Raw genomic sequence first — 22,635 nt, forward strand, 5'->3', positions numbered from 1 at the left:
GTAAAATAGCAAACAGTTGAGATAGGGAAACAGGTTATATAGATGGCTTGTGACATACTAGTTGTGTAGTTGGAAATGCAACAAGCACTTTGTTGGTTTCAGGCATGTTGTTTATATTTCACCAGATTTATAAAACTGATAAAACATTCTGATTTCTGTGGGTTATGTTTTAGTTTTCATATGTCAGAGCATATTTTTATAGCATTTGGTGAAAAAAAATACCACACCAACAAGAGCCCAGATTTACAATATTGAAGCATGCAATTGTTGCTGTAAACTCTCCGTCATATTTTGAATAATGAACTCACATGTGGAAAATTGATGTTTAACAAGAGTCAGATTTAGGGACTGTCTCTGGTGGAGGTTTGTTCTTGCGTGCAGTTTTCTCTGCAGAGCTTCATTAGTACCCAGCACACAGCTACAGTGTTGTCAAGAGTGTACAGCTCAGGGCATGGTGTACCAGCTTTCACAGTGCTCAAGTCTACAGGGTGTACCAGCTTTCACAGTGCTCAAGTCTACTGGGTGCACCAGCTTTCACAGTGCTCAAGTCTGCAGGGCGTACCAGCTTTTACAGAGCTCAAGTCTACAGGGTGTACCAGCTTTCACAGTGCTCAAGTCTACAGGGCGTACCAGCTTTCACAGTGCTCAAGTCTACAGGGCGTACCAGCTTTCACAGTGCTCAAGTCATCAGTAATAGTGGCTGTTTTTGTCTAATTACTGTAACCAGAACATCTGTGCTAAAAGAGTACAGTGCATCTCACCATATGCACATAAATATGAATTCATGCTTATTACATTTCTGTCATTCTATTTAGATACATGTCACTGAGATATCGAGCAGTATGTCTATGCTAAGGGGGTATCCTATGTATATATATATACCTGAACAGTGCTATGTGTCTTATGTATAAATGCCAACTATGTGAGTTAATGAAACGTCAGATTGGACATCCCCTGTGAAGAGGATACTTGATTATTATTTAAACACCTGATGTTATAGAGATCAAACGTCTGTGTTAAGAGGGTACTTCATTATACATTAAATGGCCAGTGTTATAGACATCCAACAGTACGTCTGTGTGAAGAGGGTCTGCGACACACGCCATAAATCCATAAGTCTACATCAGTCAGATTCCTGGTCACATTAAGCTGCCGTGACAATGACAAAATGACTCTCTATCACTCTACAGCTCCATCAGGGTCCGCAAGTTGTTCATCTTCTGCTGTAATCACATTTAGGACGGCAGTCTGCTCTGAGAACGAACACTGTCATAACAGGCCGTCAAGTTCAGGTACATCGCAGGTGTCATTATTGTCTTCTCCACTGATGGACAAGGCATGGATTACCAGGCTAGAAGACATGCCACAAGATCAAGATCCGTCATCTGGAGACAAGATTACTAATACATCAGAAAACATAGTACATGAAATAAAAGTGTCACAGGCTTGTTGCTTGAATGACGTTACTGTGGAAACATTATCAGATGAAAACAATGTGGCACAAGTGTTGGTGTCTGTAATTTCACTGGAACAGTTATCAGACACAGATGAGATGCCTGGGGCATCTTTCATCAGGGAGGATGATTTTTCCTTGGAACTGTTATCAGTGTTGAATGGAGAGGAGGGGGAGGAAGAAAGATTAGACAGAATTGGACAATCAAATGTTTTCACTGAAGGGCAAGTTTCAGTGGTTGTGTCTGAAAAGAAGGTACTCACAGATTCCTCCTTAACATCTGCGAGTGATGAGCATCCCTCTGGACAGTTATGTCTGTTAGATGGCAGTGATAAGCTCAAGGGAGGAGACAAAGTATTAGATGGAGTTGGTGGTGAAGACTTCGTTGGCACTGAAAATAAGATTTCACTAACAGAGTCAGAGAAAGAGATTCTTCAGAAATCCTCAGCTGCAGATGAGGTGTTTTTGTTGGAAAAGACCATAGACAGAACTAACATGCCAGAAGTCCTTTTTTCAAGAGATGTAGGGTTACCATTGGGACATTTAGTAAACTGTATTGCAAATGAGGAGGAAGAGGAGGAAATATTTGATTCAATTGAAGTAAAGTCTAACTGTGCTGAAGAACAAGCTTCCATCAGTTCATCTGATGAACAGTTACCACCAATGTTGTCGACTCTGTGTAAACAGTTTCTGTTTCAACAACTATCAGATAAATCTAAGATGCAAGGAGCTCCTGCTGTAAATGAGTTTCTGCTGAATGGAGATGATGGTTATTGGGGAGAGAATAAAATATTAAATGGAGATTTAGAAAAATCTGTTTGCTATGAGAGAGAGGTGACATTTCTACTGTGCGAAAAAAATATGCAGCAATGTGAGTCCTCTAAGGGGGAACAATTAACAGTCAAAACTGGAACTCCTGAGGTCACTTCTTCAACAGTTCAAGTATCCCCAGTGATAATAGAGACATTAGGGACTGGAGTTTGTAATGATAGCAGAGAGAGTGAGGTATCTGGTTGTAATAGTGTAGAGTATGATGATAGCAATGAAGAAATCTCATTGAAACAATCAGGAATAGAAGTGGAGAGCGAGATATCTGATGAGCAATCAGGAATAGAGACACAGCAAGAAACTTCAGCAGTGGATGACAAGTTTCCTTGGGATCTTTTAACTTTATTGATTGAGGAGGAGGAGGAAGATGACAAAGAAGAGAGAATGATATTGAATGAGGACGAAGATGATGATGACAAGGAAGAGAGGATAACATTAAATGGTATTGAAGAACACGTTTCAGATGCTGGGTCTGAAAACACAATGCTACCAGACTCTCCGCGAGGACTTAACCTGGCATTGAAAAGATTGGCGCAAAAAATCAAAACATGGCAAGATGGTTCCACAGAGGAATCTTTAACAAAGAAAACTAAACTGTCACAGGCTGCTTCATTGAGAGATGGATGTGGATATTTACTGGAGCAGCATACGTCACAGAATGGAGGAGAAAATGGCAGTGAGAGGGACTCTGGACAGTCTGATAACATTTTAGATAGACGGGAAGTAATTTGTAATGGAGAGCAGGATTGGGTGACGTTGTCAGAGAAATTTGAGAATGGAGGTATAGCTGACTGCAGTGTCATTGATGAGGACTCCGGTATCCATATAGACCCAGGTATTGTAGTAATATTAAACAGAAGTCAATGGAAATTGGGGTATCTATGACCATAGCTCATAAAGTGCCTGCAATATTAACAACAGTGGCTGACATTGTGGTGAGAAGTTAGTTAGATGTGGATTATTAAAGATCTGGGATCAGTGACGGGTTAATATCAGAGATGTAGGTACTAGTACAGGTATTGTACATGTTAGGAATGGCAGTTATATGGAGAGAGAGAGGGAGGGAGGGAGACAGGGTTATAGATAGTGTTTTTGGTATTTTCTAAAATACAGTGTAAGTTGTCAGTGCGTCCTGAGGGTTGAGATATTGTGAAAATGACAGGTGTTGGTGACATGTTAAAATCTGTCACCACACTAGGTGAAGTGGCAGGTAGGACAGGTGTATAGGGAACACAGGTGTGGTGGGGACACAGGTGTATAGAGAACACAGGTGTGGTGGGGACACAGGTATATAGAGAACACAGGTGTGGTGGGAACACAGGTGGGTTACAGTGTTAAGAGTGATGGTGTCTTCAGTAGAAAAAGATATTTTGTAAGTTTTAAGACCAGGTAATAGATGCTAGATTGGAAATCTCTCTCTCTCTCTCTATTTTTTTTCATAAATTTAAGTTCCGATAGCACACATTCCCCTAAGTTATTAGTTATAATTCACTGGTAAAAGACACATTTATCCATATATTACTGCTGCTGAGACTATTGACAAGGTGAAATGATATGGATTTTGTTGTTTTGCAGTCACAGTATATACTACCGTTTATGATGTTAATGAGGGAGTTTCATGTTTATGAGCATGGTAGTCGGAATTGTTGATTGTGATACATTTACATAAAGCCACTTGTTATGTTCTTGTTAACATGAACAGTGGTGACGTATGCCTGTGTGTAAAAAATAATTTCTTAAGAAAAATAGTTTTATGAGTCAAAAAGGTGGTATCTTTAGAATGTTGATCTAGATGATATAATGTTGACCTCAGTGATATATGAATGTTGACCTCAGTGATATTTTAAGTTGACCTCAGTGATATCTTTATGTTGAACTCAGTGATATCTGTATGTTGAACTCAGTGATATCATTGTGTTGACCTCAGTGATATCTATATATATGTTGAACTCAGTGATATCATCGTGTTGACCTCAGTGATATCTATATATATGTTGAACTCAGTGATATCATCGTGTTGACCTCAGTGATATCTTTATGTTGACCTCAGTTAAATCTTCATGTTGACCTCAGTGATATATGAATGTTGACTTCAGTGATATCTTAGAGGTGACTGCAGAGGTGAATGAAATTCACCTCAGTGATATTTTAAGTTGACCTCAGTGATATCTTTATGTTGAACTCAGTGATATCTGTATGTTGAACTCAGTGATATCATCGTGTTGACCTCAGTGATATCATCGTGTTGACCTCAGTGATATCTTTATATATGTTGAACTCAGTGATATCATCGTGTTGACCTCAGTGATATCTTTATGTTGACCTCAGTTATATCTTCATGTTGACCTCAGTGATATATGAATGTTGACCTCAGTGATATCTTAGAGGTGACTTCAGAGGTGAATGAAATTCACCTCAGTGATATTTTAAGTTGACCTCAGTGATATCTTTATGTTGAACTCAGTGATATCATCGTGTTGACCTCAGTGATATCTTTATGTTGAACTCAGTGATATCATTGTGTTGACCTCAGTGATATCTTTATGTTGACCTCAGTGATATCTTTATGTTGACCTCTGATATCTTTATGTTGACCTCAGTGATATCTTTATGTTGACCTCTGATATCTTTATGTTGACCTCAGTGATATCTTTATGTTGAACTCAGTGATATCTTTATGTTGAACTCAGTGATATCATCGTGTTGACCTCAGTGATATCTTTATGTTGACCTCAGTGATATCTTTATGTTGACCTCTGATATCTTTATGTTGACCTCAGTGATATCTTTATGTTGACCTCTGATATCTTTATGTTGACCTCAGTGATATCTTTATGTTGAACTCAGTGATATCTTTATGTTGAACTCAGTGATATCATCGTGTTGACCTCAGTGATATCTTTATGTTGACCTCAGTGATATCTTTATGTTGACCTCTGATATCTTTATGTTGACCTCAGTGATATCTTTATGTTGACCTCTGATATCTTTATGTTGACCTCAGTGATATCTTTATGTTGAACTCAGTGATATCTTTATGTTGAACTCAGTGATATCATCGTGTTGACCTCAGTGATATCTTTATGTTGAACTCAGTGATATCATTGTGTTGACCTCAGTGATATCTTTATGTTGACCTCAGTGATATCTTTATGTTGACCTCTGATATCTTTATGTTGACCTCAGTGATATCTTTATGTTGACCTCTGATATCTTTATGTTGACCTCTGATATCTTAATGTTGAACTCAGTGATATCTTTATGTTGAACTCAGTGATATCATCGTGTTGACCTCAGTGATATCTTTATGTTGAACTCAGTGATATCATTGTGTTGACCTCAGTGATATCTTTATGTTGACCTCAGTGATATCTTTATGTTGACCTCTGATATCTTTATGTTGACCTCAGTGATATCTTTATGTTGACCTCTGATATCTTTATGTTGACCTCAGTGATATCTTTATGTTGACCTCAGTGATATCTTTATGTTGACCTCAGTGATATCATTGTGTTGACCTCAGTGATATCTTTATGTTGACCTCAGTGATATCTTTGTGTTGACCTCTGATATCTTTATGTTGACCTCAGTGATATCTTTGTGTTGACCTCTGATATCTTTATGTTGAACTCAGTGATATCATTGTGTTGACCTCAGTGATATCTTTGTGTTGACCTCAGTGATATCTATATATATGTTGAACTCAGTGATATCATTGTGTTGACCTCAGTGATATCTTTATGTTGACCTCAGTGATATCTTTATGTTGACCTGAGTGATATCTTTATGTTGACCTCAGCATACTGTCCAGCTGTGACCTGACTGAGGTGACCAGTACCTGGTGGTGTGGAATGGCCAGTGGCTATTTTACCTGCATTCTGTCTACTGGTCATTAAATGGTCATCTCAGTTTTATTGCCCAGAGTTTGCCAGTTAATATCTCAGTGACTTCAGGTGGCTGACACGCAGAGAGAGAGAATGCTTGTGACCCTTCCTTCAATTTCTGAAAAAAAACTACGCCAATGGTCCCCTCTTTGAATTAGAATTTTGACTAGCTGAATCATAGTTCTAAACCATACCAAATGGCACCGTTTGCCCTCTTAAATACCATATTTTTCAAGGCCCTTCAGTGGGCCCCAGACCACACACCAAGGGAGAGGGGGGGGGTGTTGGCTTCGCATCTGTTGACCCCCAGGGCTTGAAATAGTCCTGGATCTTTGTGAGGAGATAGAGAGGGAGAGAAAATGTGTGTATATGATTGTGTGTGAGATGTGTGTGTGTTTATTTACTATATAGAATTAAGATGAACTAATATATAGTGAAGGTACTGGTTTAGATAAGACACCAATCATCATAAATAAAACTCTAAATTCACGTTTAAAAAATAAACAAGAGAAGATTATCATGTTAATGACTTCAAAACAAAACTATCATGAGAAGATTTTTTTATATTGTGATATTTACTATACATTTACATTTTTTCTCTGTGAAATTAAGTTCTGAAATTAATTGGTGTTTAAAGTCTATTTCTCCTGCCAGATGTTGTTATCTCTATTAAAGTACACCAGTCTGCTGACAAGATACTGCTCAGGGTCATATTTGACGTCTTCTTTAGCATGGTGGCTGAAATTAACTTGTCAGCTTGAAATGACAAATGAACCTTAAAAGCAATTTACAGTCTGCAAGGTCTTGTTGACAACTTTCTTGCCATCTAGCTAGAAGGGTAACATGCTTATTTCCTTGTAAGTTGATAGTGATGGACAATTTAGCTCTTGAATAACAATTTCTGGAATCCTAATGTCTCGTAAAATGTTTTCAGATGGTTTTATGCAAAGTGTGTTTTTAAATTTGTTTATTGGTGTTGGTTTTTGGTTTAAAAATGAGTTACTTTGATCCTGGAAGAGGTACTACAGGATTAGGGAGATATATATATAGGATTAAAAAAGGGAGATGTAATCCCAGTATTATAATACCATGACGGGGCTTACAAAAGCATAGTGAATTTTAGCCATGATTTGAATAAAAAAAAACTTGAATTTGACAAATAAATAACTGAAATGAATTGCTATTTTGCCAAGTTTTAAATACTGTTTCATCAGAGATAATTTAGCTGTCTAGCTGAAATAATCAATATCCTAGAGTGAGTCTTGCATGTCAGAAGATGTAGATAATCAGCCCAGTTATATTAATACCAACAAGTTATATACTGCTATACCTGTGTCACATTGGATGTGACATTCTCGCCTCATTTAATGTGTCACTAATGTCCATTTGGTGACAAGTACTGACTTATGTCCCATAGTAACCAGGTATGACATGCTTCACTCCACTTAATCCACAGGTGTGTTATGACACAAGGACAGGTGGAAGTACTGTGTGGGTGTGTGTGTGTGTGGGGGGGGGGGTTACTGTCAAATTCAGGCAAAATGTTTTAAATGGCCTTTTTTTACCATAACCTGATCATAATGCTAAAATGCAAGACAGTTGAAAGTATTGAAGTATTGACATATGGTAAAATATTGAATTATTTAATTCATTTAATTTGAAATTTAAGAGTAATTATGGCACTGTGGTTCTGGGGTGTATTGGTGAAATTGGGAGATGACCTGAGGGGTGTTAGGATAGAATTTAAGTATCTCTCTCTCTCTCTCTCTCTCATTTTACCATTATTGCTGGTTACATCTACCTAGACATCTAGAACTGGTTATAACTTATTATAATGCAGCATGCCATGCTAGGGGTGGCTTGATATGAGCAGGTGTCACAGAATGTCCCACTTTAGTGTACACATTACAGTGCTTGTGGGACATTCTTGGTAGAGTCCTTTGGACTGAGAGTAGTACATATACAGAATAATACACATTAGTTTGTTTACTGGATGAAGGATATGTGTAAACCAATTCTTAGTTCTAAAAAAGACAGTAACTGTGACACAGATTAATCTACATCTGTTGCTCTGGGTATGTCTCGTATAAGGTGTCAAACTCTGCTCTGTAGATTCTATTTTACATGTCTGGCAGTCCCACAAAAATCTGGAATTTTTTTTTTTACTGCCTGTCTGAATGTCCGACTTTTCTAAAAAGATTTCAGCATAACTGTTATATTCCAAGAAGCACCATTATCTGATCCATAAAAGCCCTTATTCAAAATTCTTGACGTAAGTTTGGTTATATTTTCAGTTTTGCTTGAGATCGAGTACATCTTGATGAAGCTGAACAGTAATGACAAGGACCCCAAGACGGAAGCAGCCATGACATCTGTAGCCACAGACGAGAAGGTACGTAGCTAAATAGTTATGGCAAGGAGAAGAATACAACAGGTTTCTGTACCTCCCCCCCCCCCCCAAACATGCTAACAATTGTATTAAGGGCACTTCTGCATACGTGTGTTCGTACATGAGTATGTATGTGTGCACATGTCAACACACGTGCGTGTGGTGTTAGACGTCATTCAGAGAGAGAATTTTGGCAGGGTCACCTGTTTTTAAACAGAAATTGAATTGTGTCCAAGAAATGTCTGGGACTGGTTAATGTCATTAAGTCTTGCAATTATATTTCTATACATATCTTTATCATTACTATTCCTAAGGGTATTCACCTGTGACCCTTTTACCTACCTTTTAAAAAGGGGATTGTGTCCCCAGAGGTCTTTAAGCCATCAATTATGTCTACGGTATTTATCTTCAAATTTCACACACATTTATTCCAATTCTATTTCCAAGAAGAACCATTTGGATTCTACAGTTCTCCATAGATGAACATTACTTGGTAAAATAAACCCTTAATTTGGGAGATGAACTTAAATCAAAGTCACTGAAGTGAAGATGTGAACATGTCCACTGAAGCATACATGTCCAGAATTTGAAAAATCAAACTGGCTCTAAAATTCATTGTTCCACAAATATGAAATTCAGGCTTCCACAAATAACCAAAGATGCATATATGTGTATATAACTTTTGACACATGTCGAAAAAGGTCATTTACTTATGCTGTTGCCACTTTCTTTAGGCCATCTTCCTAATACTAGGCTTGCAGGAAGGGGGCGTGTCACTTAATGTTAGTTCACAGTGTATGGTCACCTGTTGTATGGTTATCTGTCAGTGTAAGCTAGGGGCAGTGTTAAAGCAGTGGGTGGGTCAGTGTTAGCTGGGGTGTTCCTGAGGGGGAGTGTTCCTGAAGGGGGGGGGGGTTCTTGAAGGGGGTGTTCCTGAGGAGGAGGTTACTGGTAGGGAACTTGTGAATTACAGTTCAGCTTTATGACTTGGGCCACATATTTAGATATATATATATATGTATATATATTGATGGCTGAGTGAAATCATTTTAATCATGAGGTAGAACTGGTCAGATTTGTTCAGTAATACCTCTCCTATAGAACTGTTACTAAACATCTCAGTTCAGGAAGGCTCATTGTATGTCAAGCTAAGTCATATGACAGCTCCACAGTTCAAAATGTCTTAGACCACTTGTAGAGGTGTGGATATAAAACTGACCTGAGATGACTGACTGAACTGCTACAGGCAAAACATGTTAAAGTTTGATGTAGTTGTAAATTTCACCTGGACTAATTGTATGATAACACAAGGTGAGACCTTGGCTTCCCAATCTGAACTGATTAAATAGCTTTTTGACTTGGGAGTAGACAGACCTAAGTAAAGTACAACAAATAAGCATTCAAATTGATGTGTTGAAACGAATTATGACAACTTTGTATTTTTTCAAAAAGTTGTTTAACTAACAAGCTGTGTATATAAAGTCATTGTTAGCTTTGCCTATTCAAGTATTCCTCTTTACATTCAGCCCAAGTGTTTGTGAAGATGTTAAAGTCCTGCATTTTAAACCTCACTCCACTGCTCGTTGTTTGCATAGTAGATTGATTAGGTCCTTTTGCGCCTTTGGAGAAACATTTAGCGTTGTACATGACGGCCCTGAATAATTGATGGCTGTTGAGGATAGTTGATATGTAGGCAGGTCTAGAAGAATTGTTGTAGAATTGTTGACAGGTGATAGTAAACAGCCACACAGGTAAGGTGTATATTGTAGCTATCTGCAGGTGTAGTGGTTTTTCTTAATATTATCAGTTGTTTGTTGGTATTTTATGAGGCACTTTTCATGCGTGTTTAGGTATACAGTATTTGACTTTTGTGAGGATGATAAGTGTCAGGTTCCTCGTCTTCCTTGTGACAATTTTCCATAGAACATAGGTACTGCTAATGTTGACAGCTTTCATATTAAGGAGGACTGACCATTCAGTTGTCTGCCAGGAAACATTGGGAGGAGGTGTTATTGAAGTGACTTTGCGGACAGAATTGGGTTTGTTGGTGGTTTGGAGGGGGTGGGGGTACACCACATGCATCTCTGATATTATCTCCCCCCTCACACACACACATACTGAATACCAATGCAGGGGCGGATCCAAAAATATTTTCTGACAGTCTTCCAAATTATCTTTGTCGATCCATCCTACATTTTTGACCGTCTTCCGACAGAAAAAATTAAATACCCCTCAATGTAAACTTGAAAATCTGACCGTCTTCCGGAAGACCCAGAAGACGGCCTAAATCCGCCCCTGCAATGTGTGCGCAGACACACACACACAAGCACACACACACACACACACATACCCCTTCTTTAATACCACCATGCTTATCACAGATATTCAGTGATATTTTCTAGAGACTAAAACAATATAGCTCAAGCAGGTCAACAGAATGGTTGTGTCCCAAGCACAATGTCTACAAAGTTTGAACAAGTCAAGATGGATGTGACTCACCTTGAAAAACAGTTAATTCTGTGCATTTTTAAACCAAAGGTTATTGAAAGTCATCATATTCCTTCAAATAGTTTGATACTAAGATATATGGGGGGAGGGTAGTCACAGAGAGATATATATCAGTTGATGTTGATGGAAGAGGCTGTTTTTATTTGAGTGAGAACCACGAGAACTACAGACCAGTTTTTATCAAACCGACAGAGACGTGATATCAGTGGTGCCAAGCCAAGTCTGCTCCTGATGATCTTCATACCCTGTGCCAAGCACCTGTAGTGTTGTACAGTGTGGAAAGAAAATAATCACACCATTATCAACTGTTAAGAAAGCTAACTCAAATATTGCATGCCCTGTTTATGTAAGTCTTGGTCTTTATGTGCTGGTACAAGTGAAGTCTAGTGTTTTGGACATTTTAGGGTTGTATGAAGAGTTTTCAGTTGTTGTGATAATAATAATAATAATAAAAATAATAATAATAATAATAATAATAATAACAGAGGGAGCAGTATTTACTCAGAATTTCTTGCTACAGAATTTCTTGCTCCTCAGTGTAACCATTATAAATATTTTCCATGAGCACTCATTTCTAGCATCAATCACAGACAAGTTTTTGACCGTTTCAGTTCTAAGTGAAATATTTCCACCTCCCTTTTAGGTCAATGATTTAAAACTTTGGAGTATTTAAGTTACACTCTCAAGTAAAAAATCTGAAGGTTATTATTGATATGAAAGTATTTACTTAATCTATGTTCTGCTGTTTCATCTACTTTTTTATCCATTGTCAACATGTTGAATTCCTATGAGGAAAAATTCTGTATTTGTCTTGCCAGTATGAGGGTCGACTAGGGCGAATGGGATTACTGGATTAATTACTCTTAATGATGATAAGTAAAGATTAACGCGTCAAGTATCACAACAGATATAGATTAAGGAGTGATTTGTGGTGATTAATTTTCCCAAGTTATCTGTCATCTGGTGTGACATTTCACCAATAGGTGACCTTTCTTTCCCAGTGACAACCTCTGCTATCATTTCTCAGTCATTTATGGTGATATTTCTTCACCAGCTGTTGAAACAAAGGACACCATCCCACTGTGACAGCCGTGAAGTTTAAGAGGATTTGAACTCACTTTCATATTTAGTCATTTTATTATGATTGTTAAAAGTAATTTACTTAAAAGGTCAGATGATCTTATGAAGACCTGAGTTATAAAGAGATAAAAGTTCTACTGTGCATCTTATGAGGGTCCACTTGACTGTTACCTAAATTTTAGGCCCCATTCAGAATAGGGACTAACTAGTCTGAGGATCAAATATGGCGACCCACTACAAAGCTTGCCATCTAATCCACTAATAGACACTGAATAGATATCCCGTGGGGAAGTATTCAAGTAGGTCGGCAATATTTGACCCTAGGACTAGTTAGTTCCCTATTCTGAATGGCCCCTTACTAGAAATTTTGTAGTGAAGTAGTTTGACATAACTGGTATGATGCACTGTTTCAAATACGTTTTCAGCATATTTATGTTATAAAGGGATGTTGGGATATCTGGATAGAATAGACATTTTGCCCTCTTTTAATTCGTACCAGACTATTGCTTCATACATTTTAGTTTACAAATTGTATTGCATTATATTAAGATCTTATTATCTCTTCCAGCAGGATATGAGTAAAAATGGCGACCCCTCCCCGCAGCCTTCCCACAATGCACGGCCTGGCTCCAGCCTGCGGAAACAGCTACCGCCAGTTCCAGACTCTGAAACTCAGCTCAATTTAGCTTCCAAGATGATTGACAAGAAGACGTCCACGCCAAAAGGGAACCACAGCTATGGGCCTTTCTTCTTAGAGTATTCCTTGTTAGCAGAATAGTGAGTTACTTTCTTCTTAGAGTATTCCTTGTTAGCAGAATAGTGAGTTACTTTCTTCTTAGAGTATTCCTTATTAGCAGAATAGTGAGTTACTTTATTGAGAAACTCTGTCAATATATTTTTTTTTTCATTGAAAGGGTTGTTAAGAAAGTGGTAAATTTATCGAACCTCGACAATTGTCACTACAGATTTCCATACATTGTATGCTGTTGATTTATTAATTTCTGAATTCTTTCACTTGCATAATAAAAATGTGTTGCTATCATCAGTGACAGTTACTGCTGTTAAAGGATAATGTATCATCTAAAACTTACACTTCCCCAGTGTCAGAATCTCAGAATGACACCTGTCAGTAACAGTCAGTCAAAGAAGCAGTATATTCATATAATAAATAACCCACACCAGATAATAATGTTCATTGAATATTGAATGATGTTTATGGTATATTGTGTTTCAGTAACCAACTTCAGAAGCAGAAGTTACCTGGTGTGTATGTGATTCCATAATGATGTTTATGGTATATTGTGTTTCAGTAACCAACTTCAGAAGCAGAAGTTACCTGGTGTGTATGTGATTCCATAATGATGTTTATGGTATATTGTGTTTCAGTAACCAACTTCAGAAGCAGAAGTTACCTGGTGTGTATGTGATTCCATAATGATGTTTATGGTATATTGTGTTTCAGTAATCAGCTTCAGAAGCAGAAGTTACCTGGTGTGTATGTGATTCCATAATGATATTTATGGTATATTGTGTTTCAGTAATCAGCTTCAGAAGCAGAAGTTACCTGGTGTGTATGTGATTCCATAATGATATTCATGGTATATTGTGTTTCAGTAATCAGCTTCAGAAGCAGAAGTTACCTGGTGTGTATGTGATTCCATAATGATATTCATGGTATATTGTGTTTCAGTAATCAGCTTCAGAAACAGAAGTTGCCTGGTGTGTATGTGATTCCATAATGATATTCATGGTATATTGTGTTTCAGTAACCAGCTTCAGAAGCAGAAGTTACCTGGTGTTTATGTGATTCCATAATGATATTCATGGTATATTGTGTTTCAGTAACCAGCTTCAGAAGCAGAAGTTACCTGGTGTTTATGTGATTCCGTCTGCCAAGTCTGCACTGTGTAAGTAATCAAGACTCTGAAGACGCTTTTACACTAAAGTTGTGATAGCCTTACCTCACACTCAGTAGACATTGTGGTGCTAGTTTTTTTGACAGAGGAGGCTAATAGAGTGACATTACTAGTACAGTGTGATAGGGGAGGGCTAGGTAATGTTTTGTGACTGTAGTTATCTTGGCTTCTGCTGTTGAGAAATTGTAATTGCACATTCAATTGAAATAGTGTGTACTGAGTTTCCCTGGTTATAGCTGGATTCGGAAAACCTGATTTACCCCCCCCCCCCCCCCCCCAATACACACACACACAGCTTGAGAATGGAGTACTTTCAAATCACCAAAAATTATTGAATAATTACATATCTGATAAAGATGTAACTATGTTATTTATCTACAGTTAATCAGGTATGACCAACAAGATGATCTTTCAGTTCTTACTTAGAAAGATGATTCTTTAGATTTGCTAAACTTTCATTTTCTTATTTTTGAACAATATACACTGATACTTTTGTTTTGTTTTATATCATGGATTAAAAAGATTGACCTTTTTATGTCCTTGACCTAGTTTCTAACATATGACCTAGTTCCATCTGATTACAGTCTGGAATGGAGTGTTGTTCATCAGGCAAGGTCTGTACCAGGAGGGCATCTTCAGGTTCTCCCTGTTTATACCAGAGAATTACCCAGACGGGGACTGTCCAGTAAGTATATGTTATACCAGAGAATTACCCAGATGGGGACTGTCCAGTAAGTATACGTTATACCAGAGAATTACCCAGATGGGGACTGTCCAGTAAGTATACGTTATACCGGAGAATTATACCCAGACGGGGACTGTCCAGTAAGTATACGTTATACCGGAGAATTATACCCAGACGGGGACTGTCCAGTAAGTATACGTTATACCGGAGAATTATACCCAGACGGGGACTGTCCAGTAAGTATACGTTATACCGGAGAATTACACCCAGACGGGGACTGTCCAGTAAGTATACGTTATACCGGAGAATTACACCCAGACGGGGACTGTCCAGTAAGTATACGTTATACCGGAGAATTACACCCAGACGGGGACTGTCCAGTAAGTATACGTTATACCGGAGAATTATACCCAGACGGGGACTGTCCAGTAAGTATGTTATACCAGAGAATTACCCAGACGGGGACTGTCCAGTAAGTATGTTATACCAGAGAATTACCCAGACGGGGACTGTCCAGTAAGTATATGAGGATTAAATAGGGCACGGAGTCTTATTTAACTCCATCCTTTGAATAGAGACTGCTGTGGACTGGACTGTTATTTTCTATGTATATTATAAACATAGTGTAACACTGAAATTCTACTGTTACAGGCACACAGGTACATAGACACACACACTACCACAGGTGCATACACACACACACACTACCACAGGTACTTACTCTTCATCTCAAAGATTCATGTGACACTAAGTTCTTTTTATCGAAAAGAAAAAGCATTTGAGTGTCATTTGACCCTTAAATCATGGAATGAATGAGAATAACCATTTCTTCAGACAGAAGCTGTGTATACCTTATAAATTTTATACATCAAAGATGTAACAATACTTCATAGTGTCTGTTATAATTTCAGAGGTAACAATACTTCATAGTGTCTATTATAATTTCAGAGGTTGGTGTTTGACCCGCCCGTATTCCATCCAGTTATCAATCCTGAGTCAGGGGAACTCGATGTCAAAAGAGCTTTTCAGAAGTGGAGGTAGGAAATATGTGCATTGTTTGGATATATGCATTTGTGGCATATTTTATGTATTTGGCATTCACTCTTTTAAAATTATCATTTTTGGGACTAAGTAAAAAATAATCAAAGTCAGAACATTGCATATTACATGCTTCTAATAGAGAAGAGTAACTGACTTATCCCACGGCTAGCACTGCGAACAATAGGATGACAGCGCAAATGTGTATGACAATACAAGTGATGGCCATGGGATAATAATAATAATAATAATAATAATAATAATAATAATAAGTAGAAGTCTGTTAATGACTGTAGCCTAATTTATCAGCTTTAATGGTAACAGAGAATTGAAATCTACAGATTACTTTATATAATACTATTCATGAAACTGTGTTTTCTTCCAGGCGAAATGTGAACCACATTTGGCAGGTTCTTCTATATGCAAGAAAAATATTCTACAAAATTGACACCAAGAACCCCTGGAACCCAGAGGCAGCTGTATTGTAAGCAGACGTAACTTTGAATATTTTAATAATCACTGTATTGTAATCTAAATCACACTACACAGATATATAACTTTGAACATTTTAATAATCAATGTTAACTTTAATGGTATAGTCACAGTTGTGGGTCTTGGGACAGTTGTACAGGTGAGGAAACCTGTGACACTGAATTTCTAAGAAATAAGCCGCATGTTTTGGGAGCATTTGGCAGTGTGTATTTGAAATAAAATCTCAGTTGAAATGCTAAATATTTTTAAAAAATGCACTTTTAATGCAGTTTACATGATAATCAGTTTTTGTCTTTGCACCTTTGAAGGAATAACAGAAATGTTGTAATATGACATTGACTGCTCTGGATTTGCAGATATGAACAAGATTTAGACCTATACAAACATAAGCTAGCAGAAAGTATAAAACTGTGCAAAGATAGGTTATACGACCCTCCCGAGTCTGATGACCCCCATGCTATACGGTGAGTAGAAGGATGGCTGACCTAATGCTCATTTTCATTTCAGCCAAATAGCTGAACACTTCACCGACGTCAGAATTTTAAACAAAAATGATGTTGGCAAAATGCTGTAGAATGTTTAACATGTTCTTTTAGTTAGATTGATGCGTTTCTAACATTTGGACATAAAAATCTTTGTGCTTGCATTTTCCTTTGCAATTGTTAATCATGCCAAAGTCAACAGAGTACAAATATACAGAATGGCATAAAAGTGGATATTTTTTATGTGGTGGGTTTATTTTTTTTTTTTAACCACAAACTGATAATGATGTAAGACATTGAACTAATATCTATTTCATATTCACTGTATCAGGTTCAGTACATGAGAGTATCAGACATAATATTTCTATTTGCTATTCAGGTTTAGTGAGTGGGAGCAGTCAGTTCATGAGAGTATCAGACATAATATTTCTATTTTCTATTCAGGTTTAGCTCATGAGAGTATCAGACATAATATTTTTGTTTTCTATTCAGGTTTAGTGAGTGGGAGCCATCAGTTCATGAGAGCACCAGAGATCAGTTGCTCCACCCAAAGGTAATGGAAGGTAAACCCTCTGTGCAGGCTTCTGGCTGTGCTCTGTTTGCTTTGCTAACTCCAACACCACCCTTCTACACTGAAACTCTAAAAGAAAAATGACTTATTCATTTAATATATAGTATGTCAGATACATGGCAAGAGTTACGGTAGAGGAGCATAGTTTTTTTGCTGTTTTTATTTTCACGTGTTGGCAATGTTTTAGGCTCAGGATTATTATTTATTTACTAATTTATTTATTTATTATTATTATTTTTTTTATTATTTTTTTTTTTTTTTGCTTTTTCTCTCCTACATGAAGATGTGCTTTGTATTTGTTATGATTCACTTTCATGCAAGGTCACCTGGAAATACCAATCTCCGTATAGTTCAGCTGGATTTTTTTAGATAAAAAAGCTCTTCCCTTTGCGACTGCAGGTCTGTGTCAATGGTGCTGTTATGAAGTTCATCTACTATGTTTCTCTGCCACTCAAACTGTGGATATTGGCACATCTTGGTGAAGTAGTTACTCACAAATCCCAAATGCCTCATTATTGAATTTTTTTTTTTTTTTACTTTGAACTCATCTTACTGAAGCATTAGTCACAAATCCCAAATTATTATTAAAGTGTTTTTATTTATTTATTTATTTATTTATTTTGAATTCTTTTTTTTTTTCATTTTTAGTTACTCCAAAACAATCTTTTTACCTGCGACCAGTTCATAGTCAACACCTGTGAATAATAAACTTTTTTTTTCAAATATTGTCATGAAAACATTATTTTAGGAAATATTTAAAGCGGATTTGTATGAATTTTGTGAGTTTATGATATTTATTTTCTATAATAATCTTAGTAACACAGATTTCCTGCTTCTGTATATTTTAGCCGGGTGTTCTGGGATTACTGTTATTTCTGTCTGTTGACATATTATTTAGCCTGGTCAATCTTTTATCATTATTCTTCCATTCTTTATTTGGTATCTGAATAATATGTATATACATTTTAAGCTTTGTTTTAATTGTTATGTATTCATATTAACCAGTCATTATTACTAGCTTTTTTTTGAAAAAAGATCTTAAATTACTTATTGCATGGTTGGGCTGATATATTTTGGACTTGTGTATATATTTATAATATAATTTTTAGCTTTTTTGACAAGCTCCATTTTGTTGTATTTATTTTGCAAAATTAGGATTAATTTGACAAAAAACAGACTATGTGTTGGTGTCAAATTTAGTAGTGACATTTTTAATGAAGTTTGGTATTATGTTGCTTAGTTTTAGCTTTGATGTAATGTTTGATGTTGAGCTTAAAATAATGCCATTATTTGAAATATTGGGAGTTTGAAGATTCCATTATCGCCCAAGTGTTTCACGAATGTCTAAGTTTAGTCTAGCTGTTTGTGAAAAAGAGAGATTTTTAAAGCTTAGACAGAAAAATATCATGAATAAATGACAAATTAATATTCAAGGTTTCTGTGATAAAGTTACCTTGTCAACTAAAGACATCTTTGCCAGGGAACTTGTGTTATGATCACTGTACTACATCATCATTAGATATTGATACAGTAAATATTGATATGTGCTAAGCATGGTGTTGATACCAGCATGGCTGGGGGGGGGGGGGGGGGCTGCAGATTGGTCGCATAGTGGAATGAAGCCTTTGGAGGGAGGGGGGTGGGTTGAAAGGATGGTGGGGGCGGTCTCACCTGGGTTTTCCATGCATTCTTAACAGATGAATTAATAAGGAGTAAAATTAAAAATACCTACAGATGTGTATATTTGAATAGACAACAGGGTGAACATCATAACCGTCCTTGCTTACTTGCTGTATGACCTGGTAACTAACAGCTGGCAACAGTAATGTTATATTAAGTTGATACACCGCCTTACTTCCACTCTGTTCTTGCAGCTCAATCTCTTTGACCTTAGTAACTGGGGAAACTATTCCAAGAAGAATGATGATCTTCAAGCTTTACACTGCGACTCCCCCCCCCTTCCCCCCGCGTTTCATGGGTCAGCATTTGAAGTGTTGCTGTGTGATTTGCTGCGAGTTCTAAAAAGTGCTAAAAACTGACCATTGACTGTGGTTGTAAAGATGCTGGGAGTGCTCTTAAATATTTTATACCAATAATTATGTATATTTGTAGAACAATGCTGATGTATACAAAATGGACAATTGACTAATTTTTATTTTTATTCTTTTTTCCTTCTATTCCAAAATAGGAAGTGAAAAAAGTAAGTTTTTGTCATTTAAAATTGATATTTTCATTTTTACTTCAATCTTTTATTATTATGTTAAATAACAGCATAAAGGAAGGTAATCAAACATTACAGTTAATAATGTTGTAGGTATTCTCATGTCATTAAGCTTATAATTATATCCATTATCTACTTGTGTTATTGTACTTAGTTGGAATTTACTTCTAAATCAGTATTTAAGTAGATGTATATGGGGTTTTATTACTAAAGAGAAATAATTACAAATTTATGTGGTAGTACGTCGCCCATAACTTAATCCATTTTCAAAACCAAACGTATGCAGTGCATTTTGGTTTTTATGACCATTTATCTGTATTTTGTAAAGTGAACTGTGATTTTACATGTCAAGCATTTTTAAATTATGTAAAAATGCAAATTTTTTAGTAGTGACATATATTTTATTTTACTACACAAAAGTGTAGTTCAATGCATGTGGGCATTAGTAGAGACTACACAAGAAAATTAGAAAAATTATTAGACAGTAATTTCTGTTCACCTCAATTGAAATTTTAACCTGTGCTGGAAAAAAAAGTTGAACAGACTAGCATCCTGCCATAAAATCGGGGGTTTACAATTTGAAAAGATTGTTAATACTTCATTAAGTTTCATAAGTAAGTGCCTATTTAAGGCAGATATTTCTCACAAATTTCATGCAAGGTATGATATTTAACACACTTCCAATAATATATTTGCAGCGCCTATTAGTTTAAGTTCTTCAAAGAAATATTTTCTGGCAAGAATCTGATTCTCTTTTTGGAGTTTCCAATTATCTTTCTCAGATATCTATAATGATACATTGCTTCTGGAGAAAGTTATGATTTCTGTTGTGTTTGAAGTTAGTGAGAAGTGATCTTAGAAGAATTATACATGTTGTTAAAAAAAAAGCACCTTCACAAATGAGACCAGTGGCACATCATAATTATAATATTATAATTATAGCTTGCCACATTTTCACTTCTCAGAGACAGTAATTTCATGAATTGTCATACACAAAAACAAAAAGCTATTTCTTTATTTTTGTACAGCACCAGTTTAATTATCTTCGGTATTTCACACCATTTCATTGTTTATTTACTAGTACCTGCACAAATAGCACAGGGCTGTAAGTAATATACAAAAAAGTTGATTTTAGTCTCACATCTCCGTATAATTGTAGCAGCTATGCTATTTCAAAAACGGTGACAATACAATGTATTTAAATCTATACTTTCAGAAGACCGATGACGGCAGCAAGAATGCGCAGACGTCGGGACTTTCCTGGATGACAAATGGTAGCTCTGAAATCTTCGCCAAAGAGGAGGACAGCACTGATGTTATTACTTCTCTTAGGAAGAGCCGAGATTCTTAGCAGGATAGGAGACATATTGGTCTTTTTTTCCCCTCACATATATGAAGAAAAAATGACAATGAGGAAGAATTTGATATTGGCATGTCATTTTTGCAAGTGCTACCATAGTTATGCAGTCTTCTGCTTGTTCAGAAAGCTGACACTGTGCAGGAGGCGTTTTCTTCTAAAAAGAAAAGCTGGAAGTAAAACTGGGATTTGCCAGTCTCTGGTTGTGTGTAAAACAGAGAATTCAGCTATGTGGAAGAGAATGTGGATAAATAATAAGGCTTGTTATATTTCAGTTTGTGAACCGTGCACATAAGGATTCAAAACTCTGCCAGTGTGTGAATCTGATAAAAACGAGCCATGTTGAAAAGTTTGTCAATTAAAACAAACTGCCAATACTGTTAATCAAGAACAAAGTACTGAGGAAGGTAGTTGTTTTGTGATTAATCAAGCCTGAAAAAATAGGAAGGATTGCTTTGCAATAGAATGACGCTCAATTATAGCAGCATGGACTCTCAGGCTTCAGGGTTGACCCTCTCTTCTTGAGTTCACTGTCCAAGAGGACTGCTGAGTTGTAAAATATGTTACAATATTTATTAAGTTGCATTGCTTTACTATTCTCAATACATCACTAGGCTTCAATCACCCGCCTCTTTGGTTCCTTGGTTTGCTTCTGTGTTTAAGTCCCAAAAGGGCGGTTACATTTATTAAACTTTTTTAAAAAGAATAAAAGAAAATGAAAGGTTCTGTTGCCTTAAACAGGTTTGTCAAGGAGAGGTTGGTGCTCAGCAGGGAAACCTTTGATGAAACAAAATGATCTCGTCTTGCGAAAAAGTTCAATTTTAGATGAGCATCATGCATCTTGTTTATTGTTTATTGGTAATTAGACTTTATTTATTTTTGACAGATAAAAAGACAGATTTATGCATGCATTCTCAAGAATTCTGATTGGTTCATCGTTTCTTTACTATGGGCTCGGATTTATTTTAATTAATTACTGCTCAGACAAGCACCAGTTTAACTGACCTCTGTGATCCAAGTTTTGTTAACTGGTCTCTTTTGTGGTTAAAAGTGCGGTGATAATTAAAGCTTTTGGCCTGAGCACAAGTTGAGCTTCTTAACTGTCATTGCCACAAAAACTTCTTATAGCTTGTATGAGCCGCAAAACAACCATTTGTTGGGGAATGTGCATTGTATACTTACCAGAATTGATGATTGAATAAAACGGCCCCCTCCCCTCTTATGAGAATGAACTGCTCCACCATCTTATTACCAGTACACCAAAGTGGGCTTGCTCATTTCTTGTGGAGGGGGGCAGGTCATCACGGGGTATTACTGGAGTTATGTATATACCTATTCCGTAATTGTGTAGTAAATTAAGAACAGACGGTGAGAAGTGTGCTTACTTGTGCTACATTTTATATAATGATGGATGCAAGAACAGACAGGATCAAGTGAACAGTTTTCTTTAGATGTTGTGTCCACGAGTCCAGAAAAAAAAATCAGTTTTCTTTTTTGCTTAGAAAATTGTCCAACTCCAAGAGGGCTTTTTTTTTTTCACTACATGCTATCACCCCTAATCTGTTCTCACTGAAATACTGGATGAGCTGAAAGGTAAATACATTTTATTGGACTTAAGATTTAAATGAAAATAATATATTTGGCAAGTTGTGTGAATAACATCAACCGTTCTGTAAACTGTTGAAAGAAATAGTCTGCACAGAGCATTTTATTTTGCTCCTTTCTGGTTTT

The 22,635-nt window shown here is 36.6% G+C and overlaps 1 protein-coding gene across 1 annotated transcript; it reads left to right on the plus strand.

The window, feature by feature from the left end:
* Positions 1 to 1,168: 1,168 nt before the first annotated feature.
* Positions 1,169 to 22,615, plus strand: LOC106174438 (uncharacterized). The gene is made up of 10 exons (XM_087010561.1): positions 1,169 to 3,116; positions 8,460 to 8,557; positions 12,711 to 12,919; positions 13,985 to 14,049; positions 14,643 to 14,743; positions 15,692 to 15,780; positions 16,167 to 16,265; positions 16,630 to 16,737; positions 17,248 to 17,308; positions 20,764 to 22,615. Exons 1-10 carry the CDS (start codon positions 1,169 to 1,171, stop codon positions 20,896 to 20,898), a joined length of 2,913 nt encoding a protein of 970 aa, XP_086866687.1. The 3' UTR covers positions 20,899 to 22,615.
* Positions 22,616 to 22,635: the final 20 nt, after the last annotated feature.

Source organism: Lingula anatina, chromosome 4 (assembly GCF_051362555.1).
Source record: "Lingula anatina isolate TDL-2025a chromosome 4, LinAna3.0, whole genome shotgun sequence".
NCBI lineage: Eukaryota > Metazoa > Brachiopoda > Lingulata > Lingulida > Lingulidae > Lingula > Lingula anatina.

Bases quoted from the DNA above. Each gene is read 5' to 3' on its own strand.
- LOC106174438 (XM_087010561.1), top strand. From the start codon at position 1,169: ATGACTCTCTATCACTCTACAGCTCCATCAGGGTCCGCAAGTTGTTCA. The intron at 15,781-16,166 runs GTAGGAAATATG...GTTTTCTTCCAG, and splicing joins AGAGCTTTTCAGAAGTGGAG to GCGAAATGTGAACCACATTT. The intron at 16,266-16,629 runs GTAAGCAGACGT...CTGGATTTGCAG, and splicing joins AACCCAGAGGCAGCTGTATT to ATATGAACAAGATTTAGACC.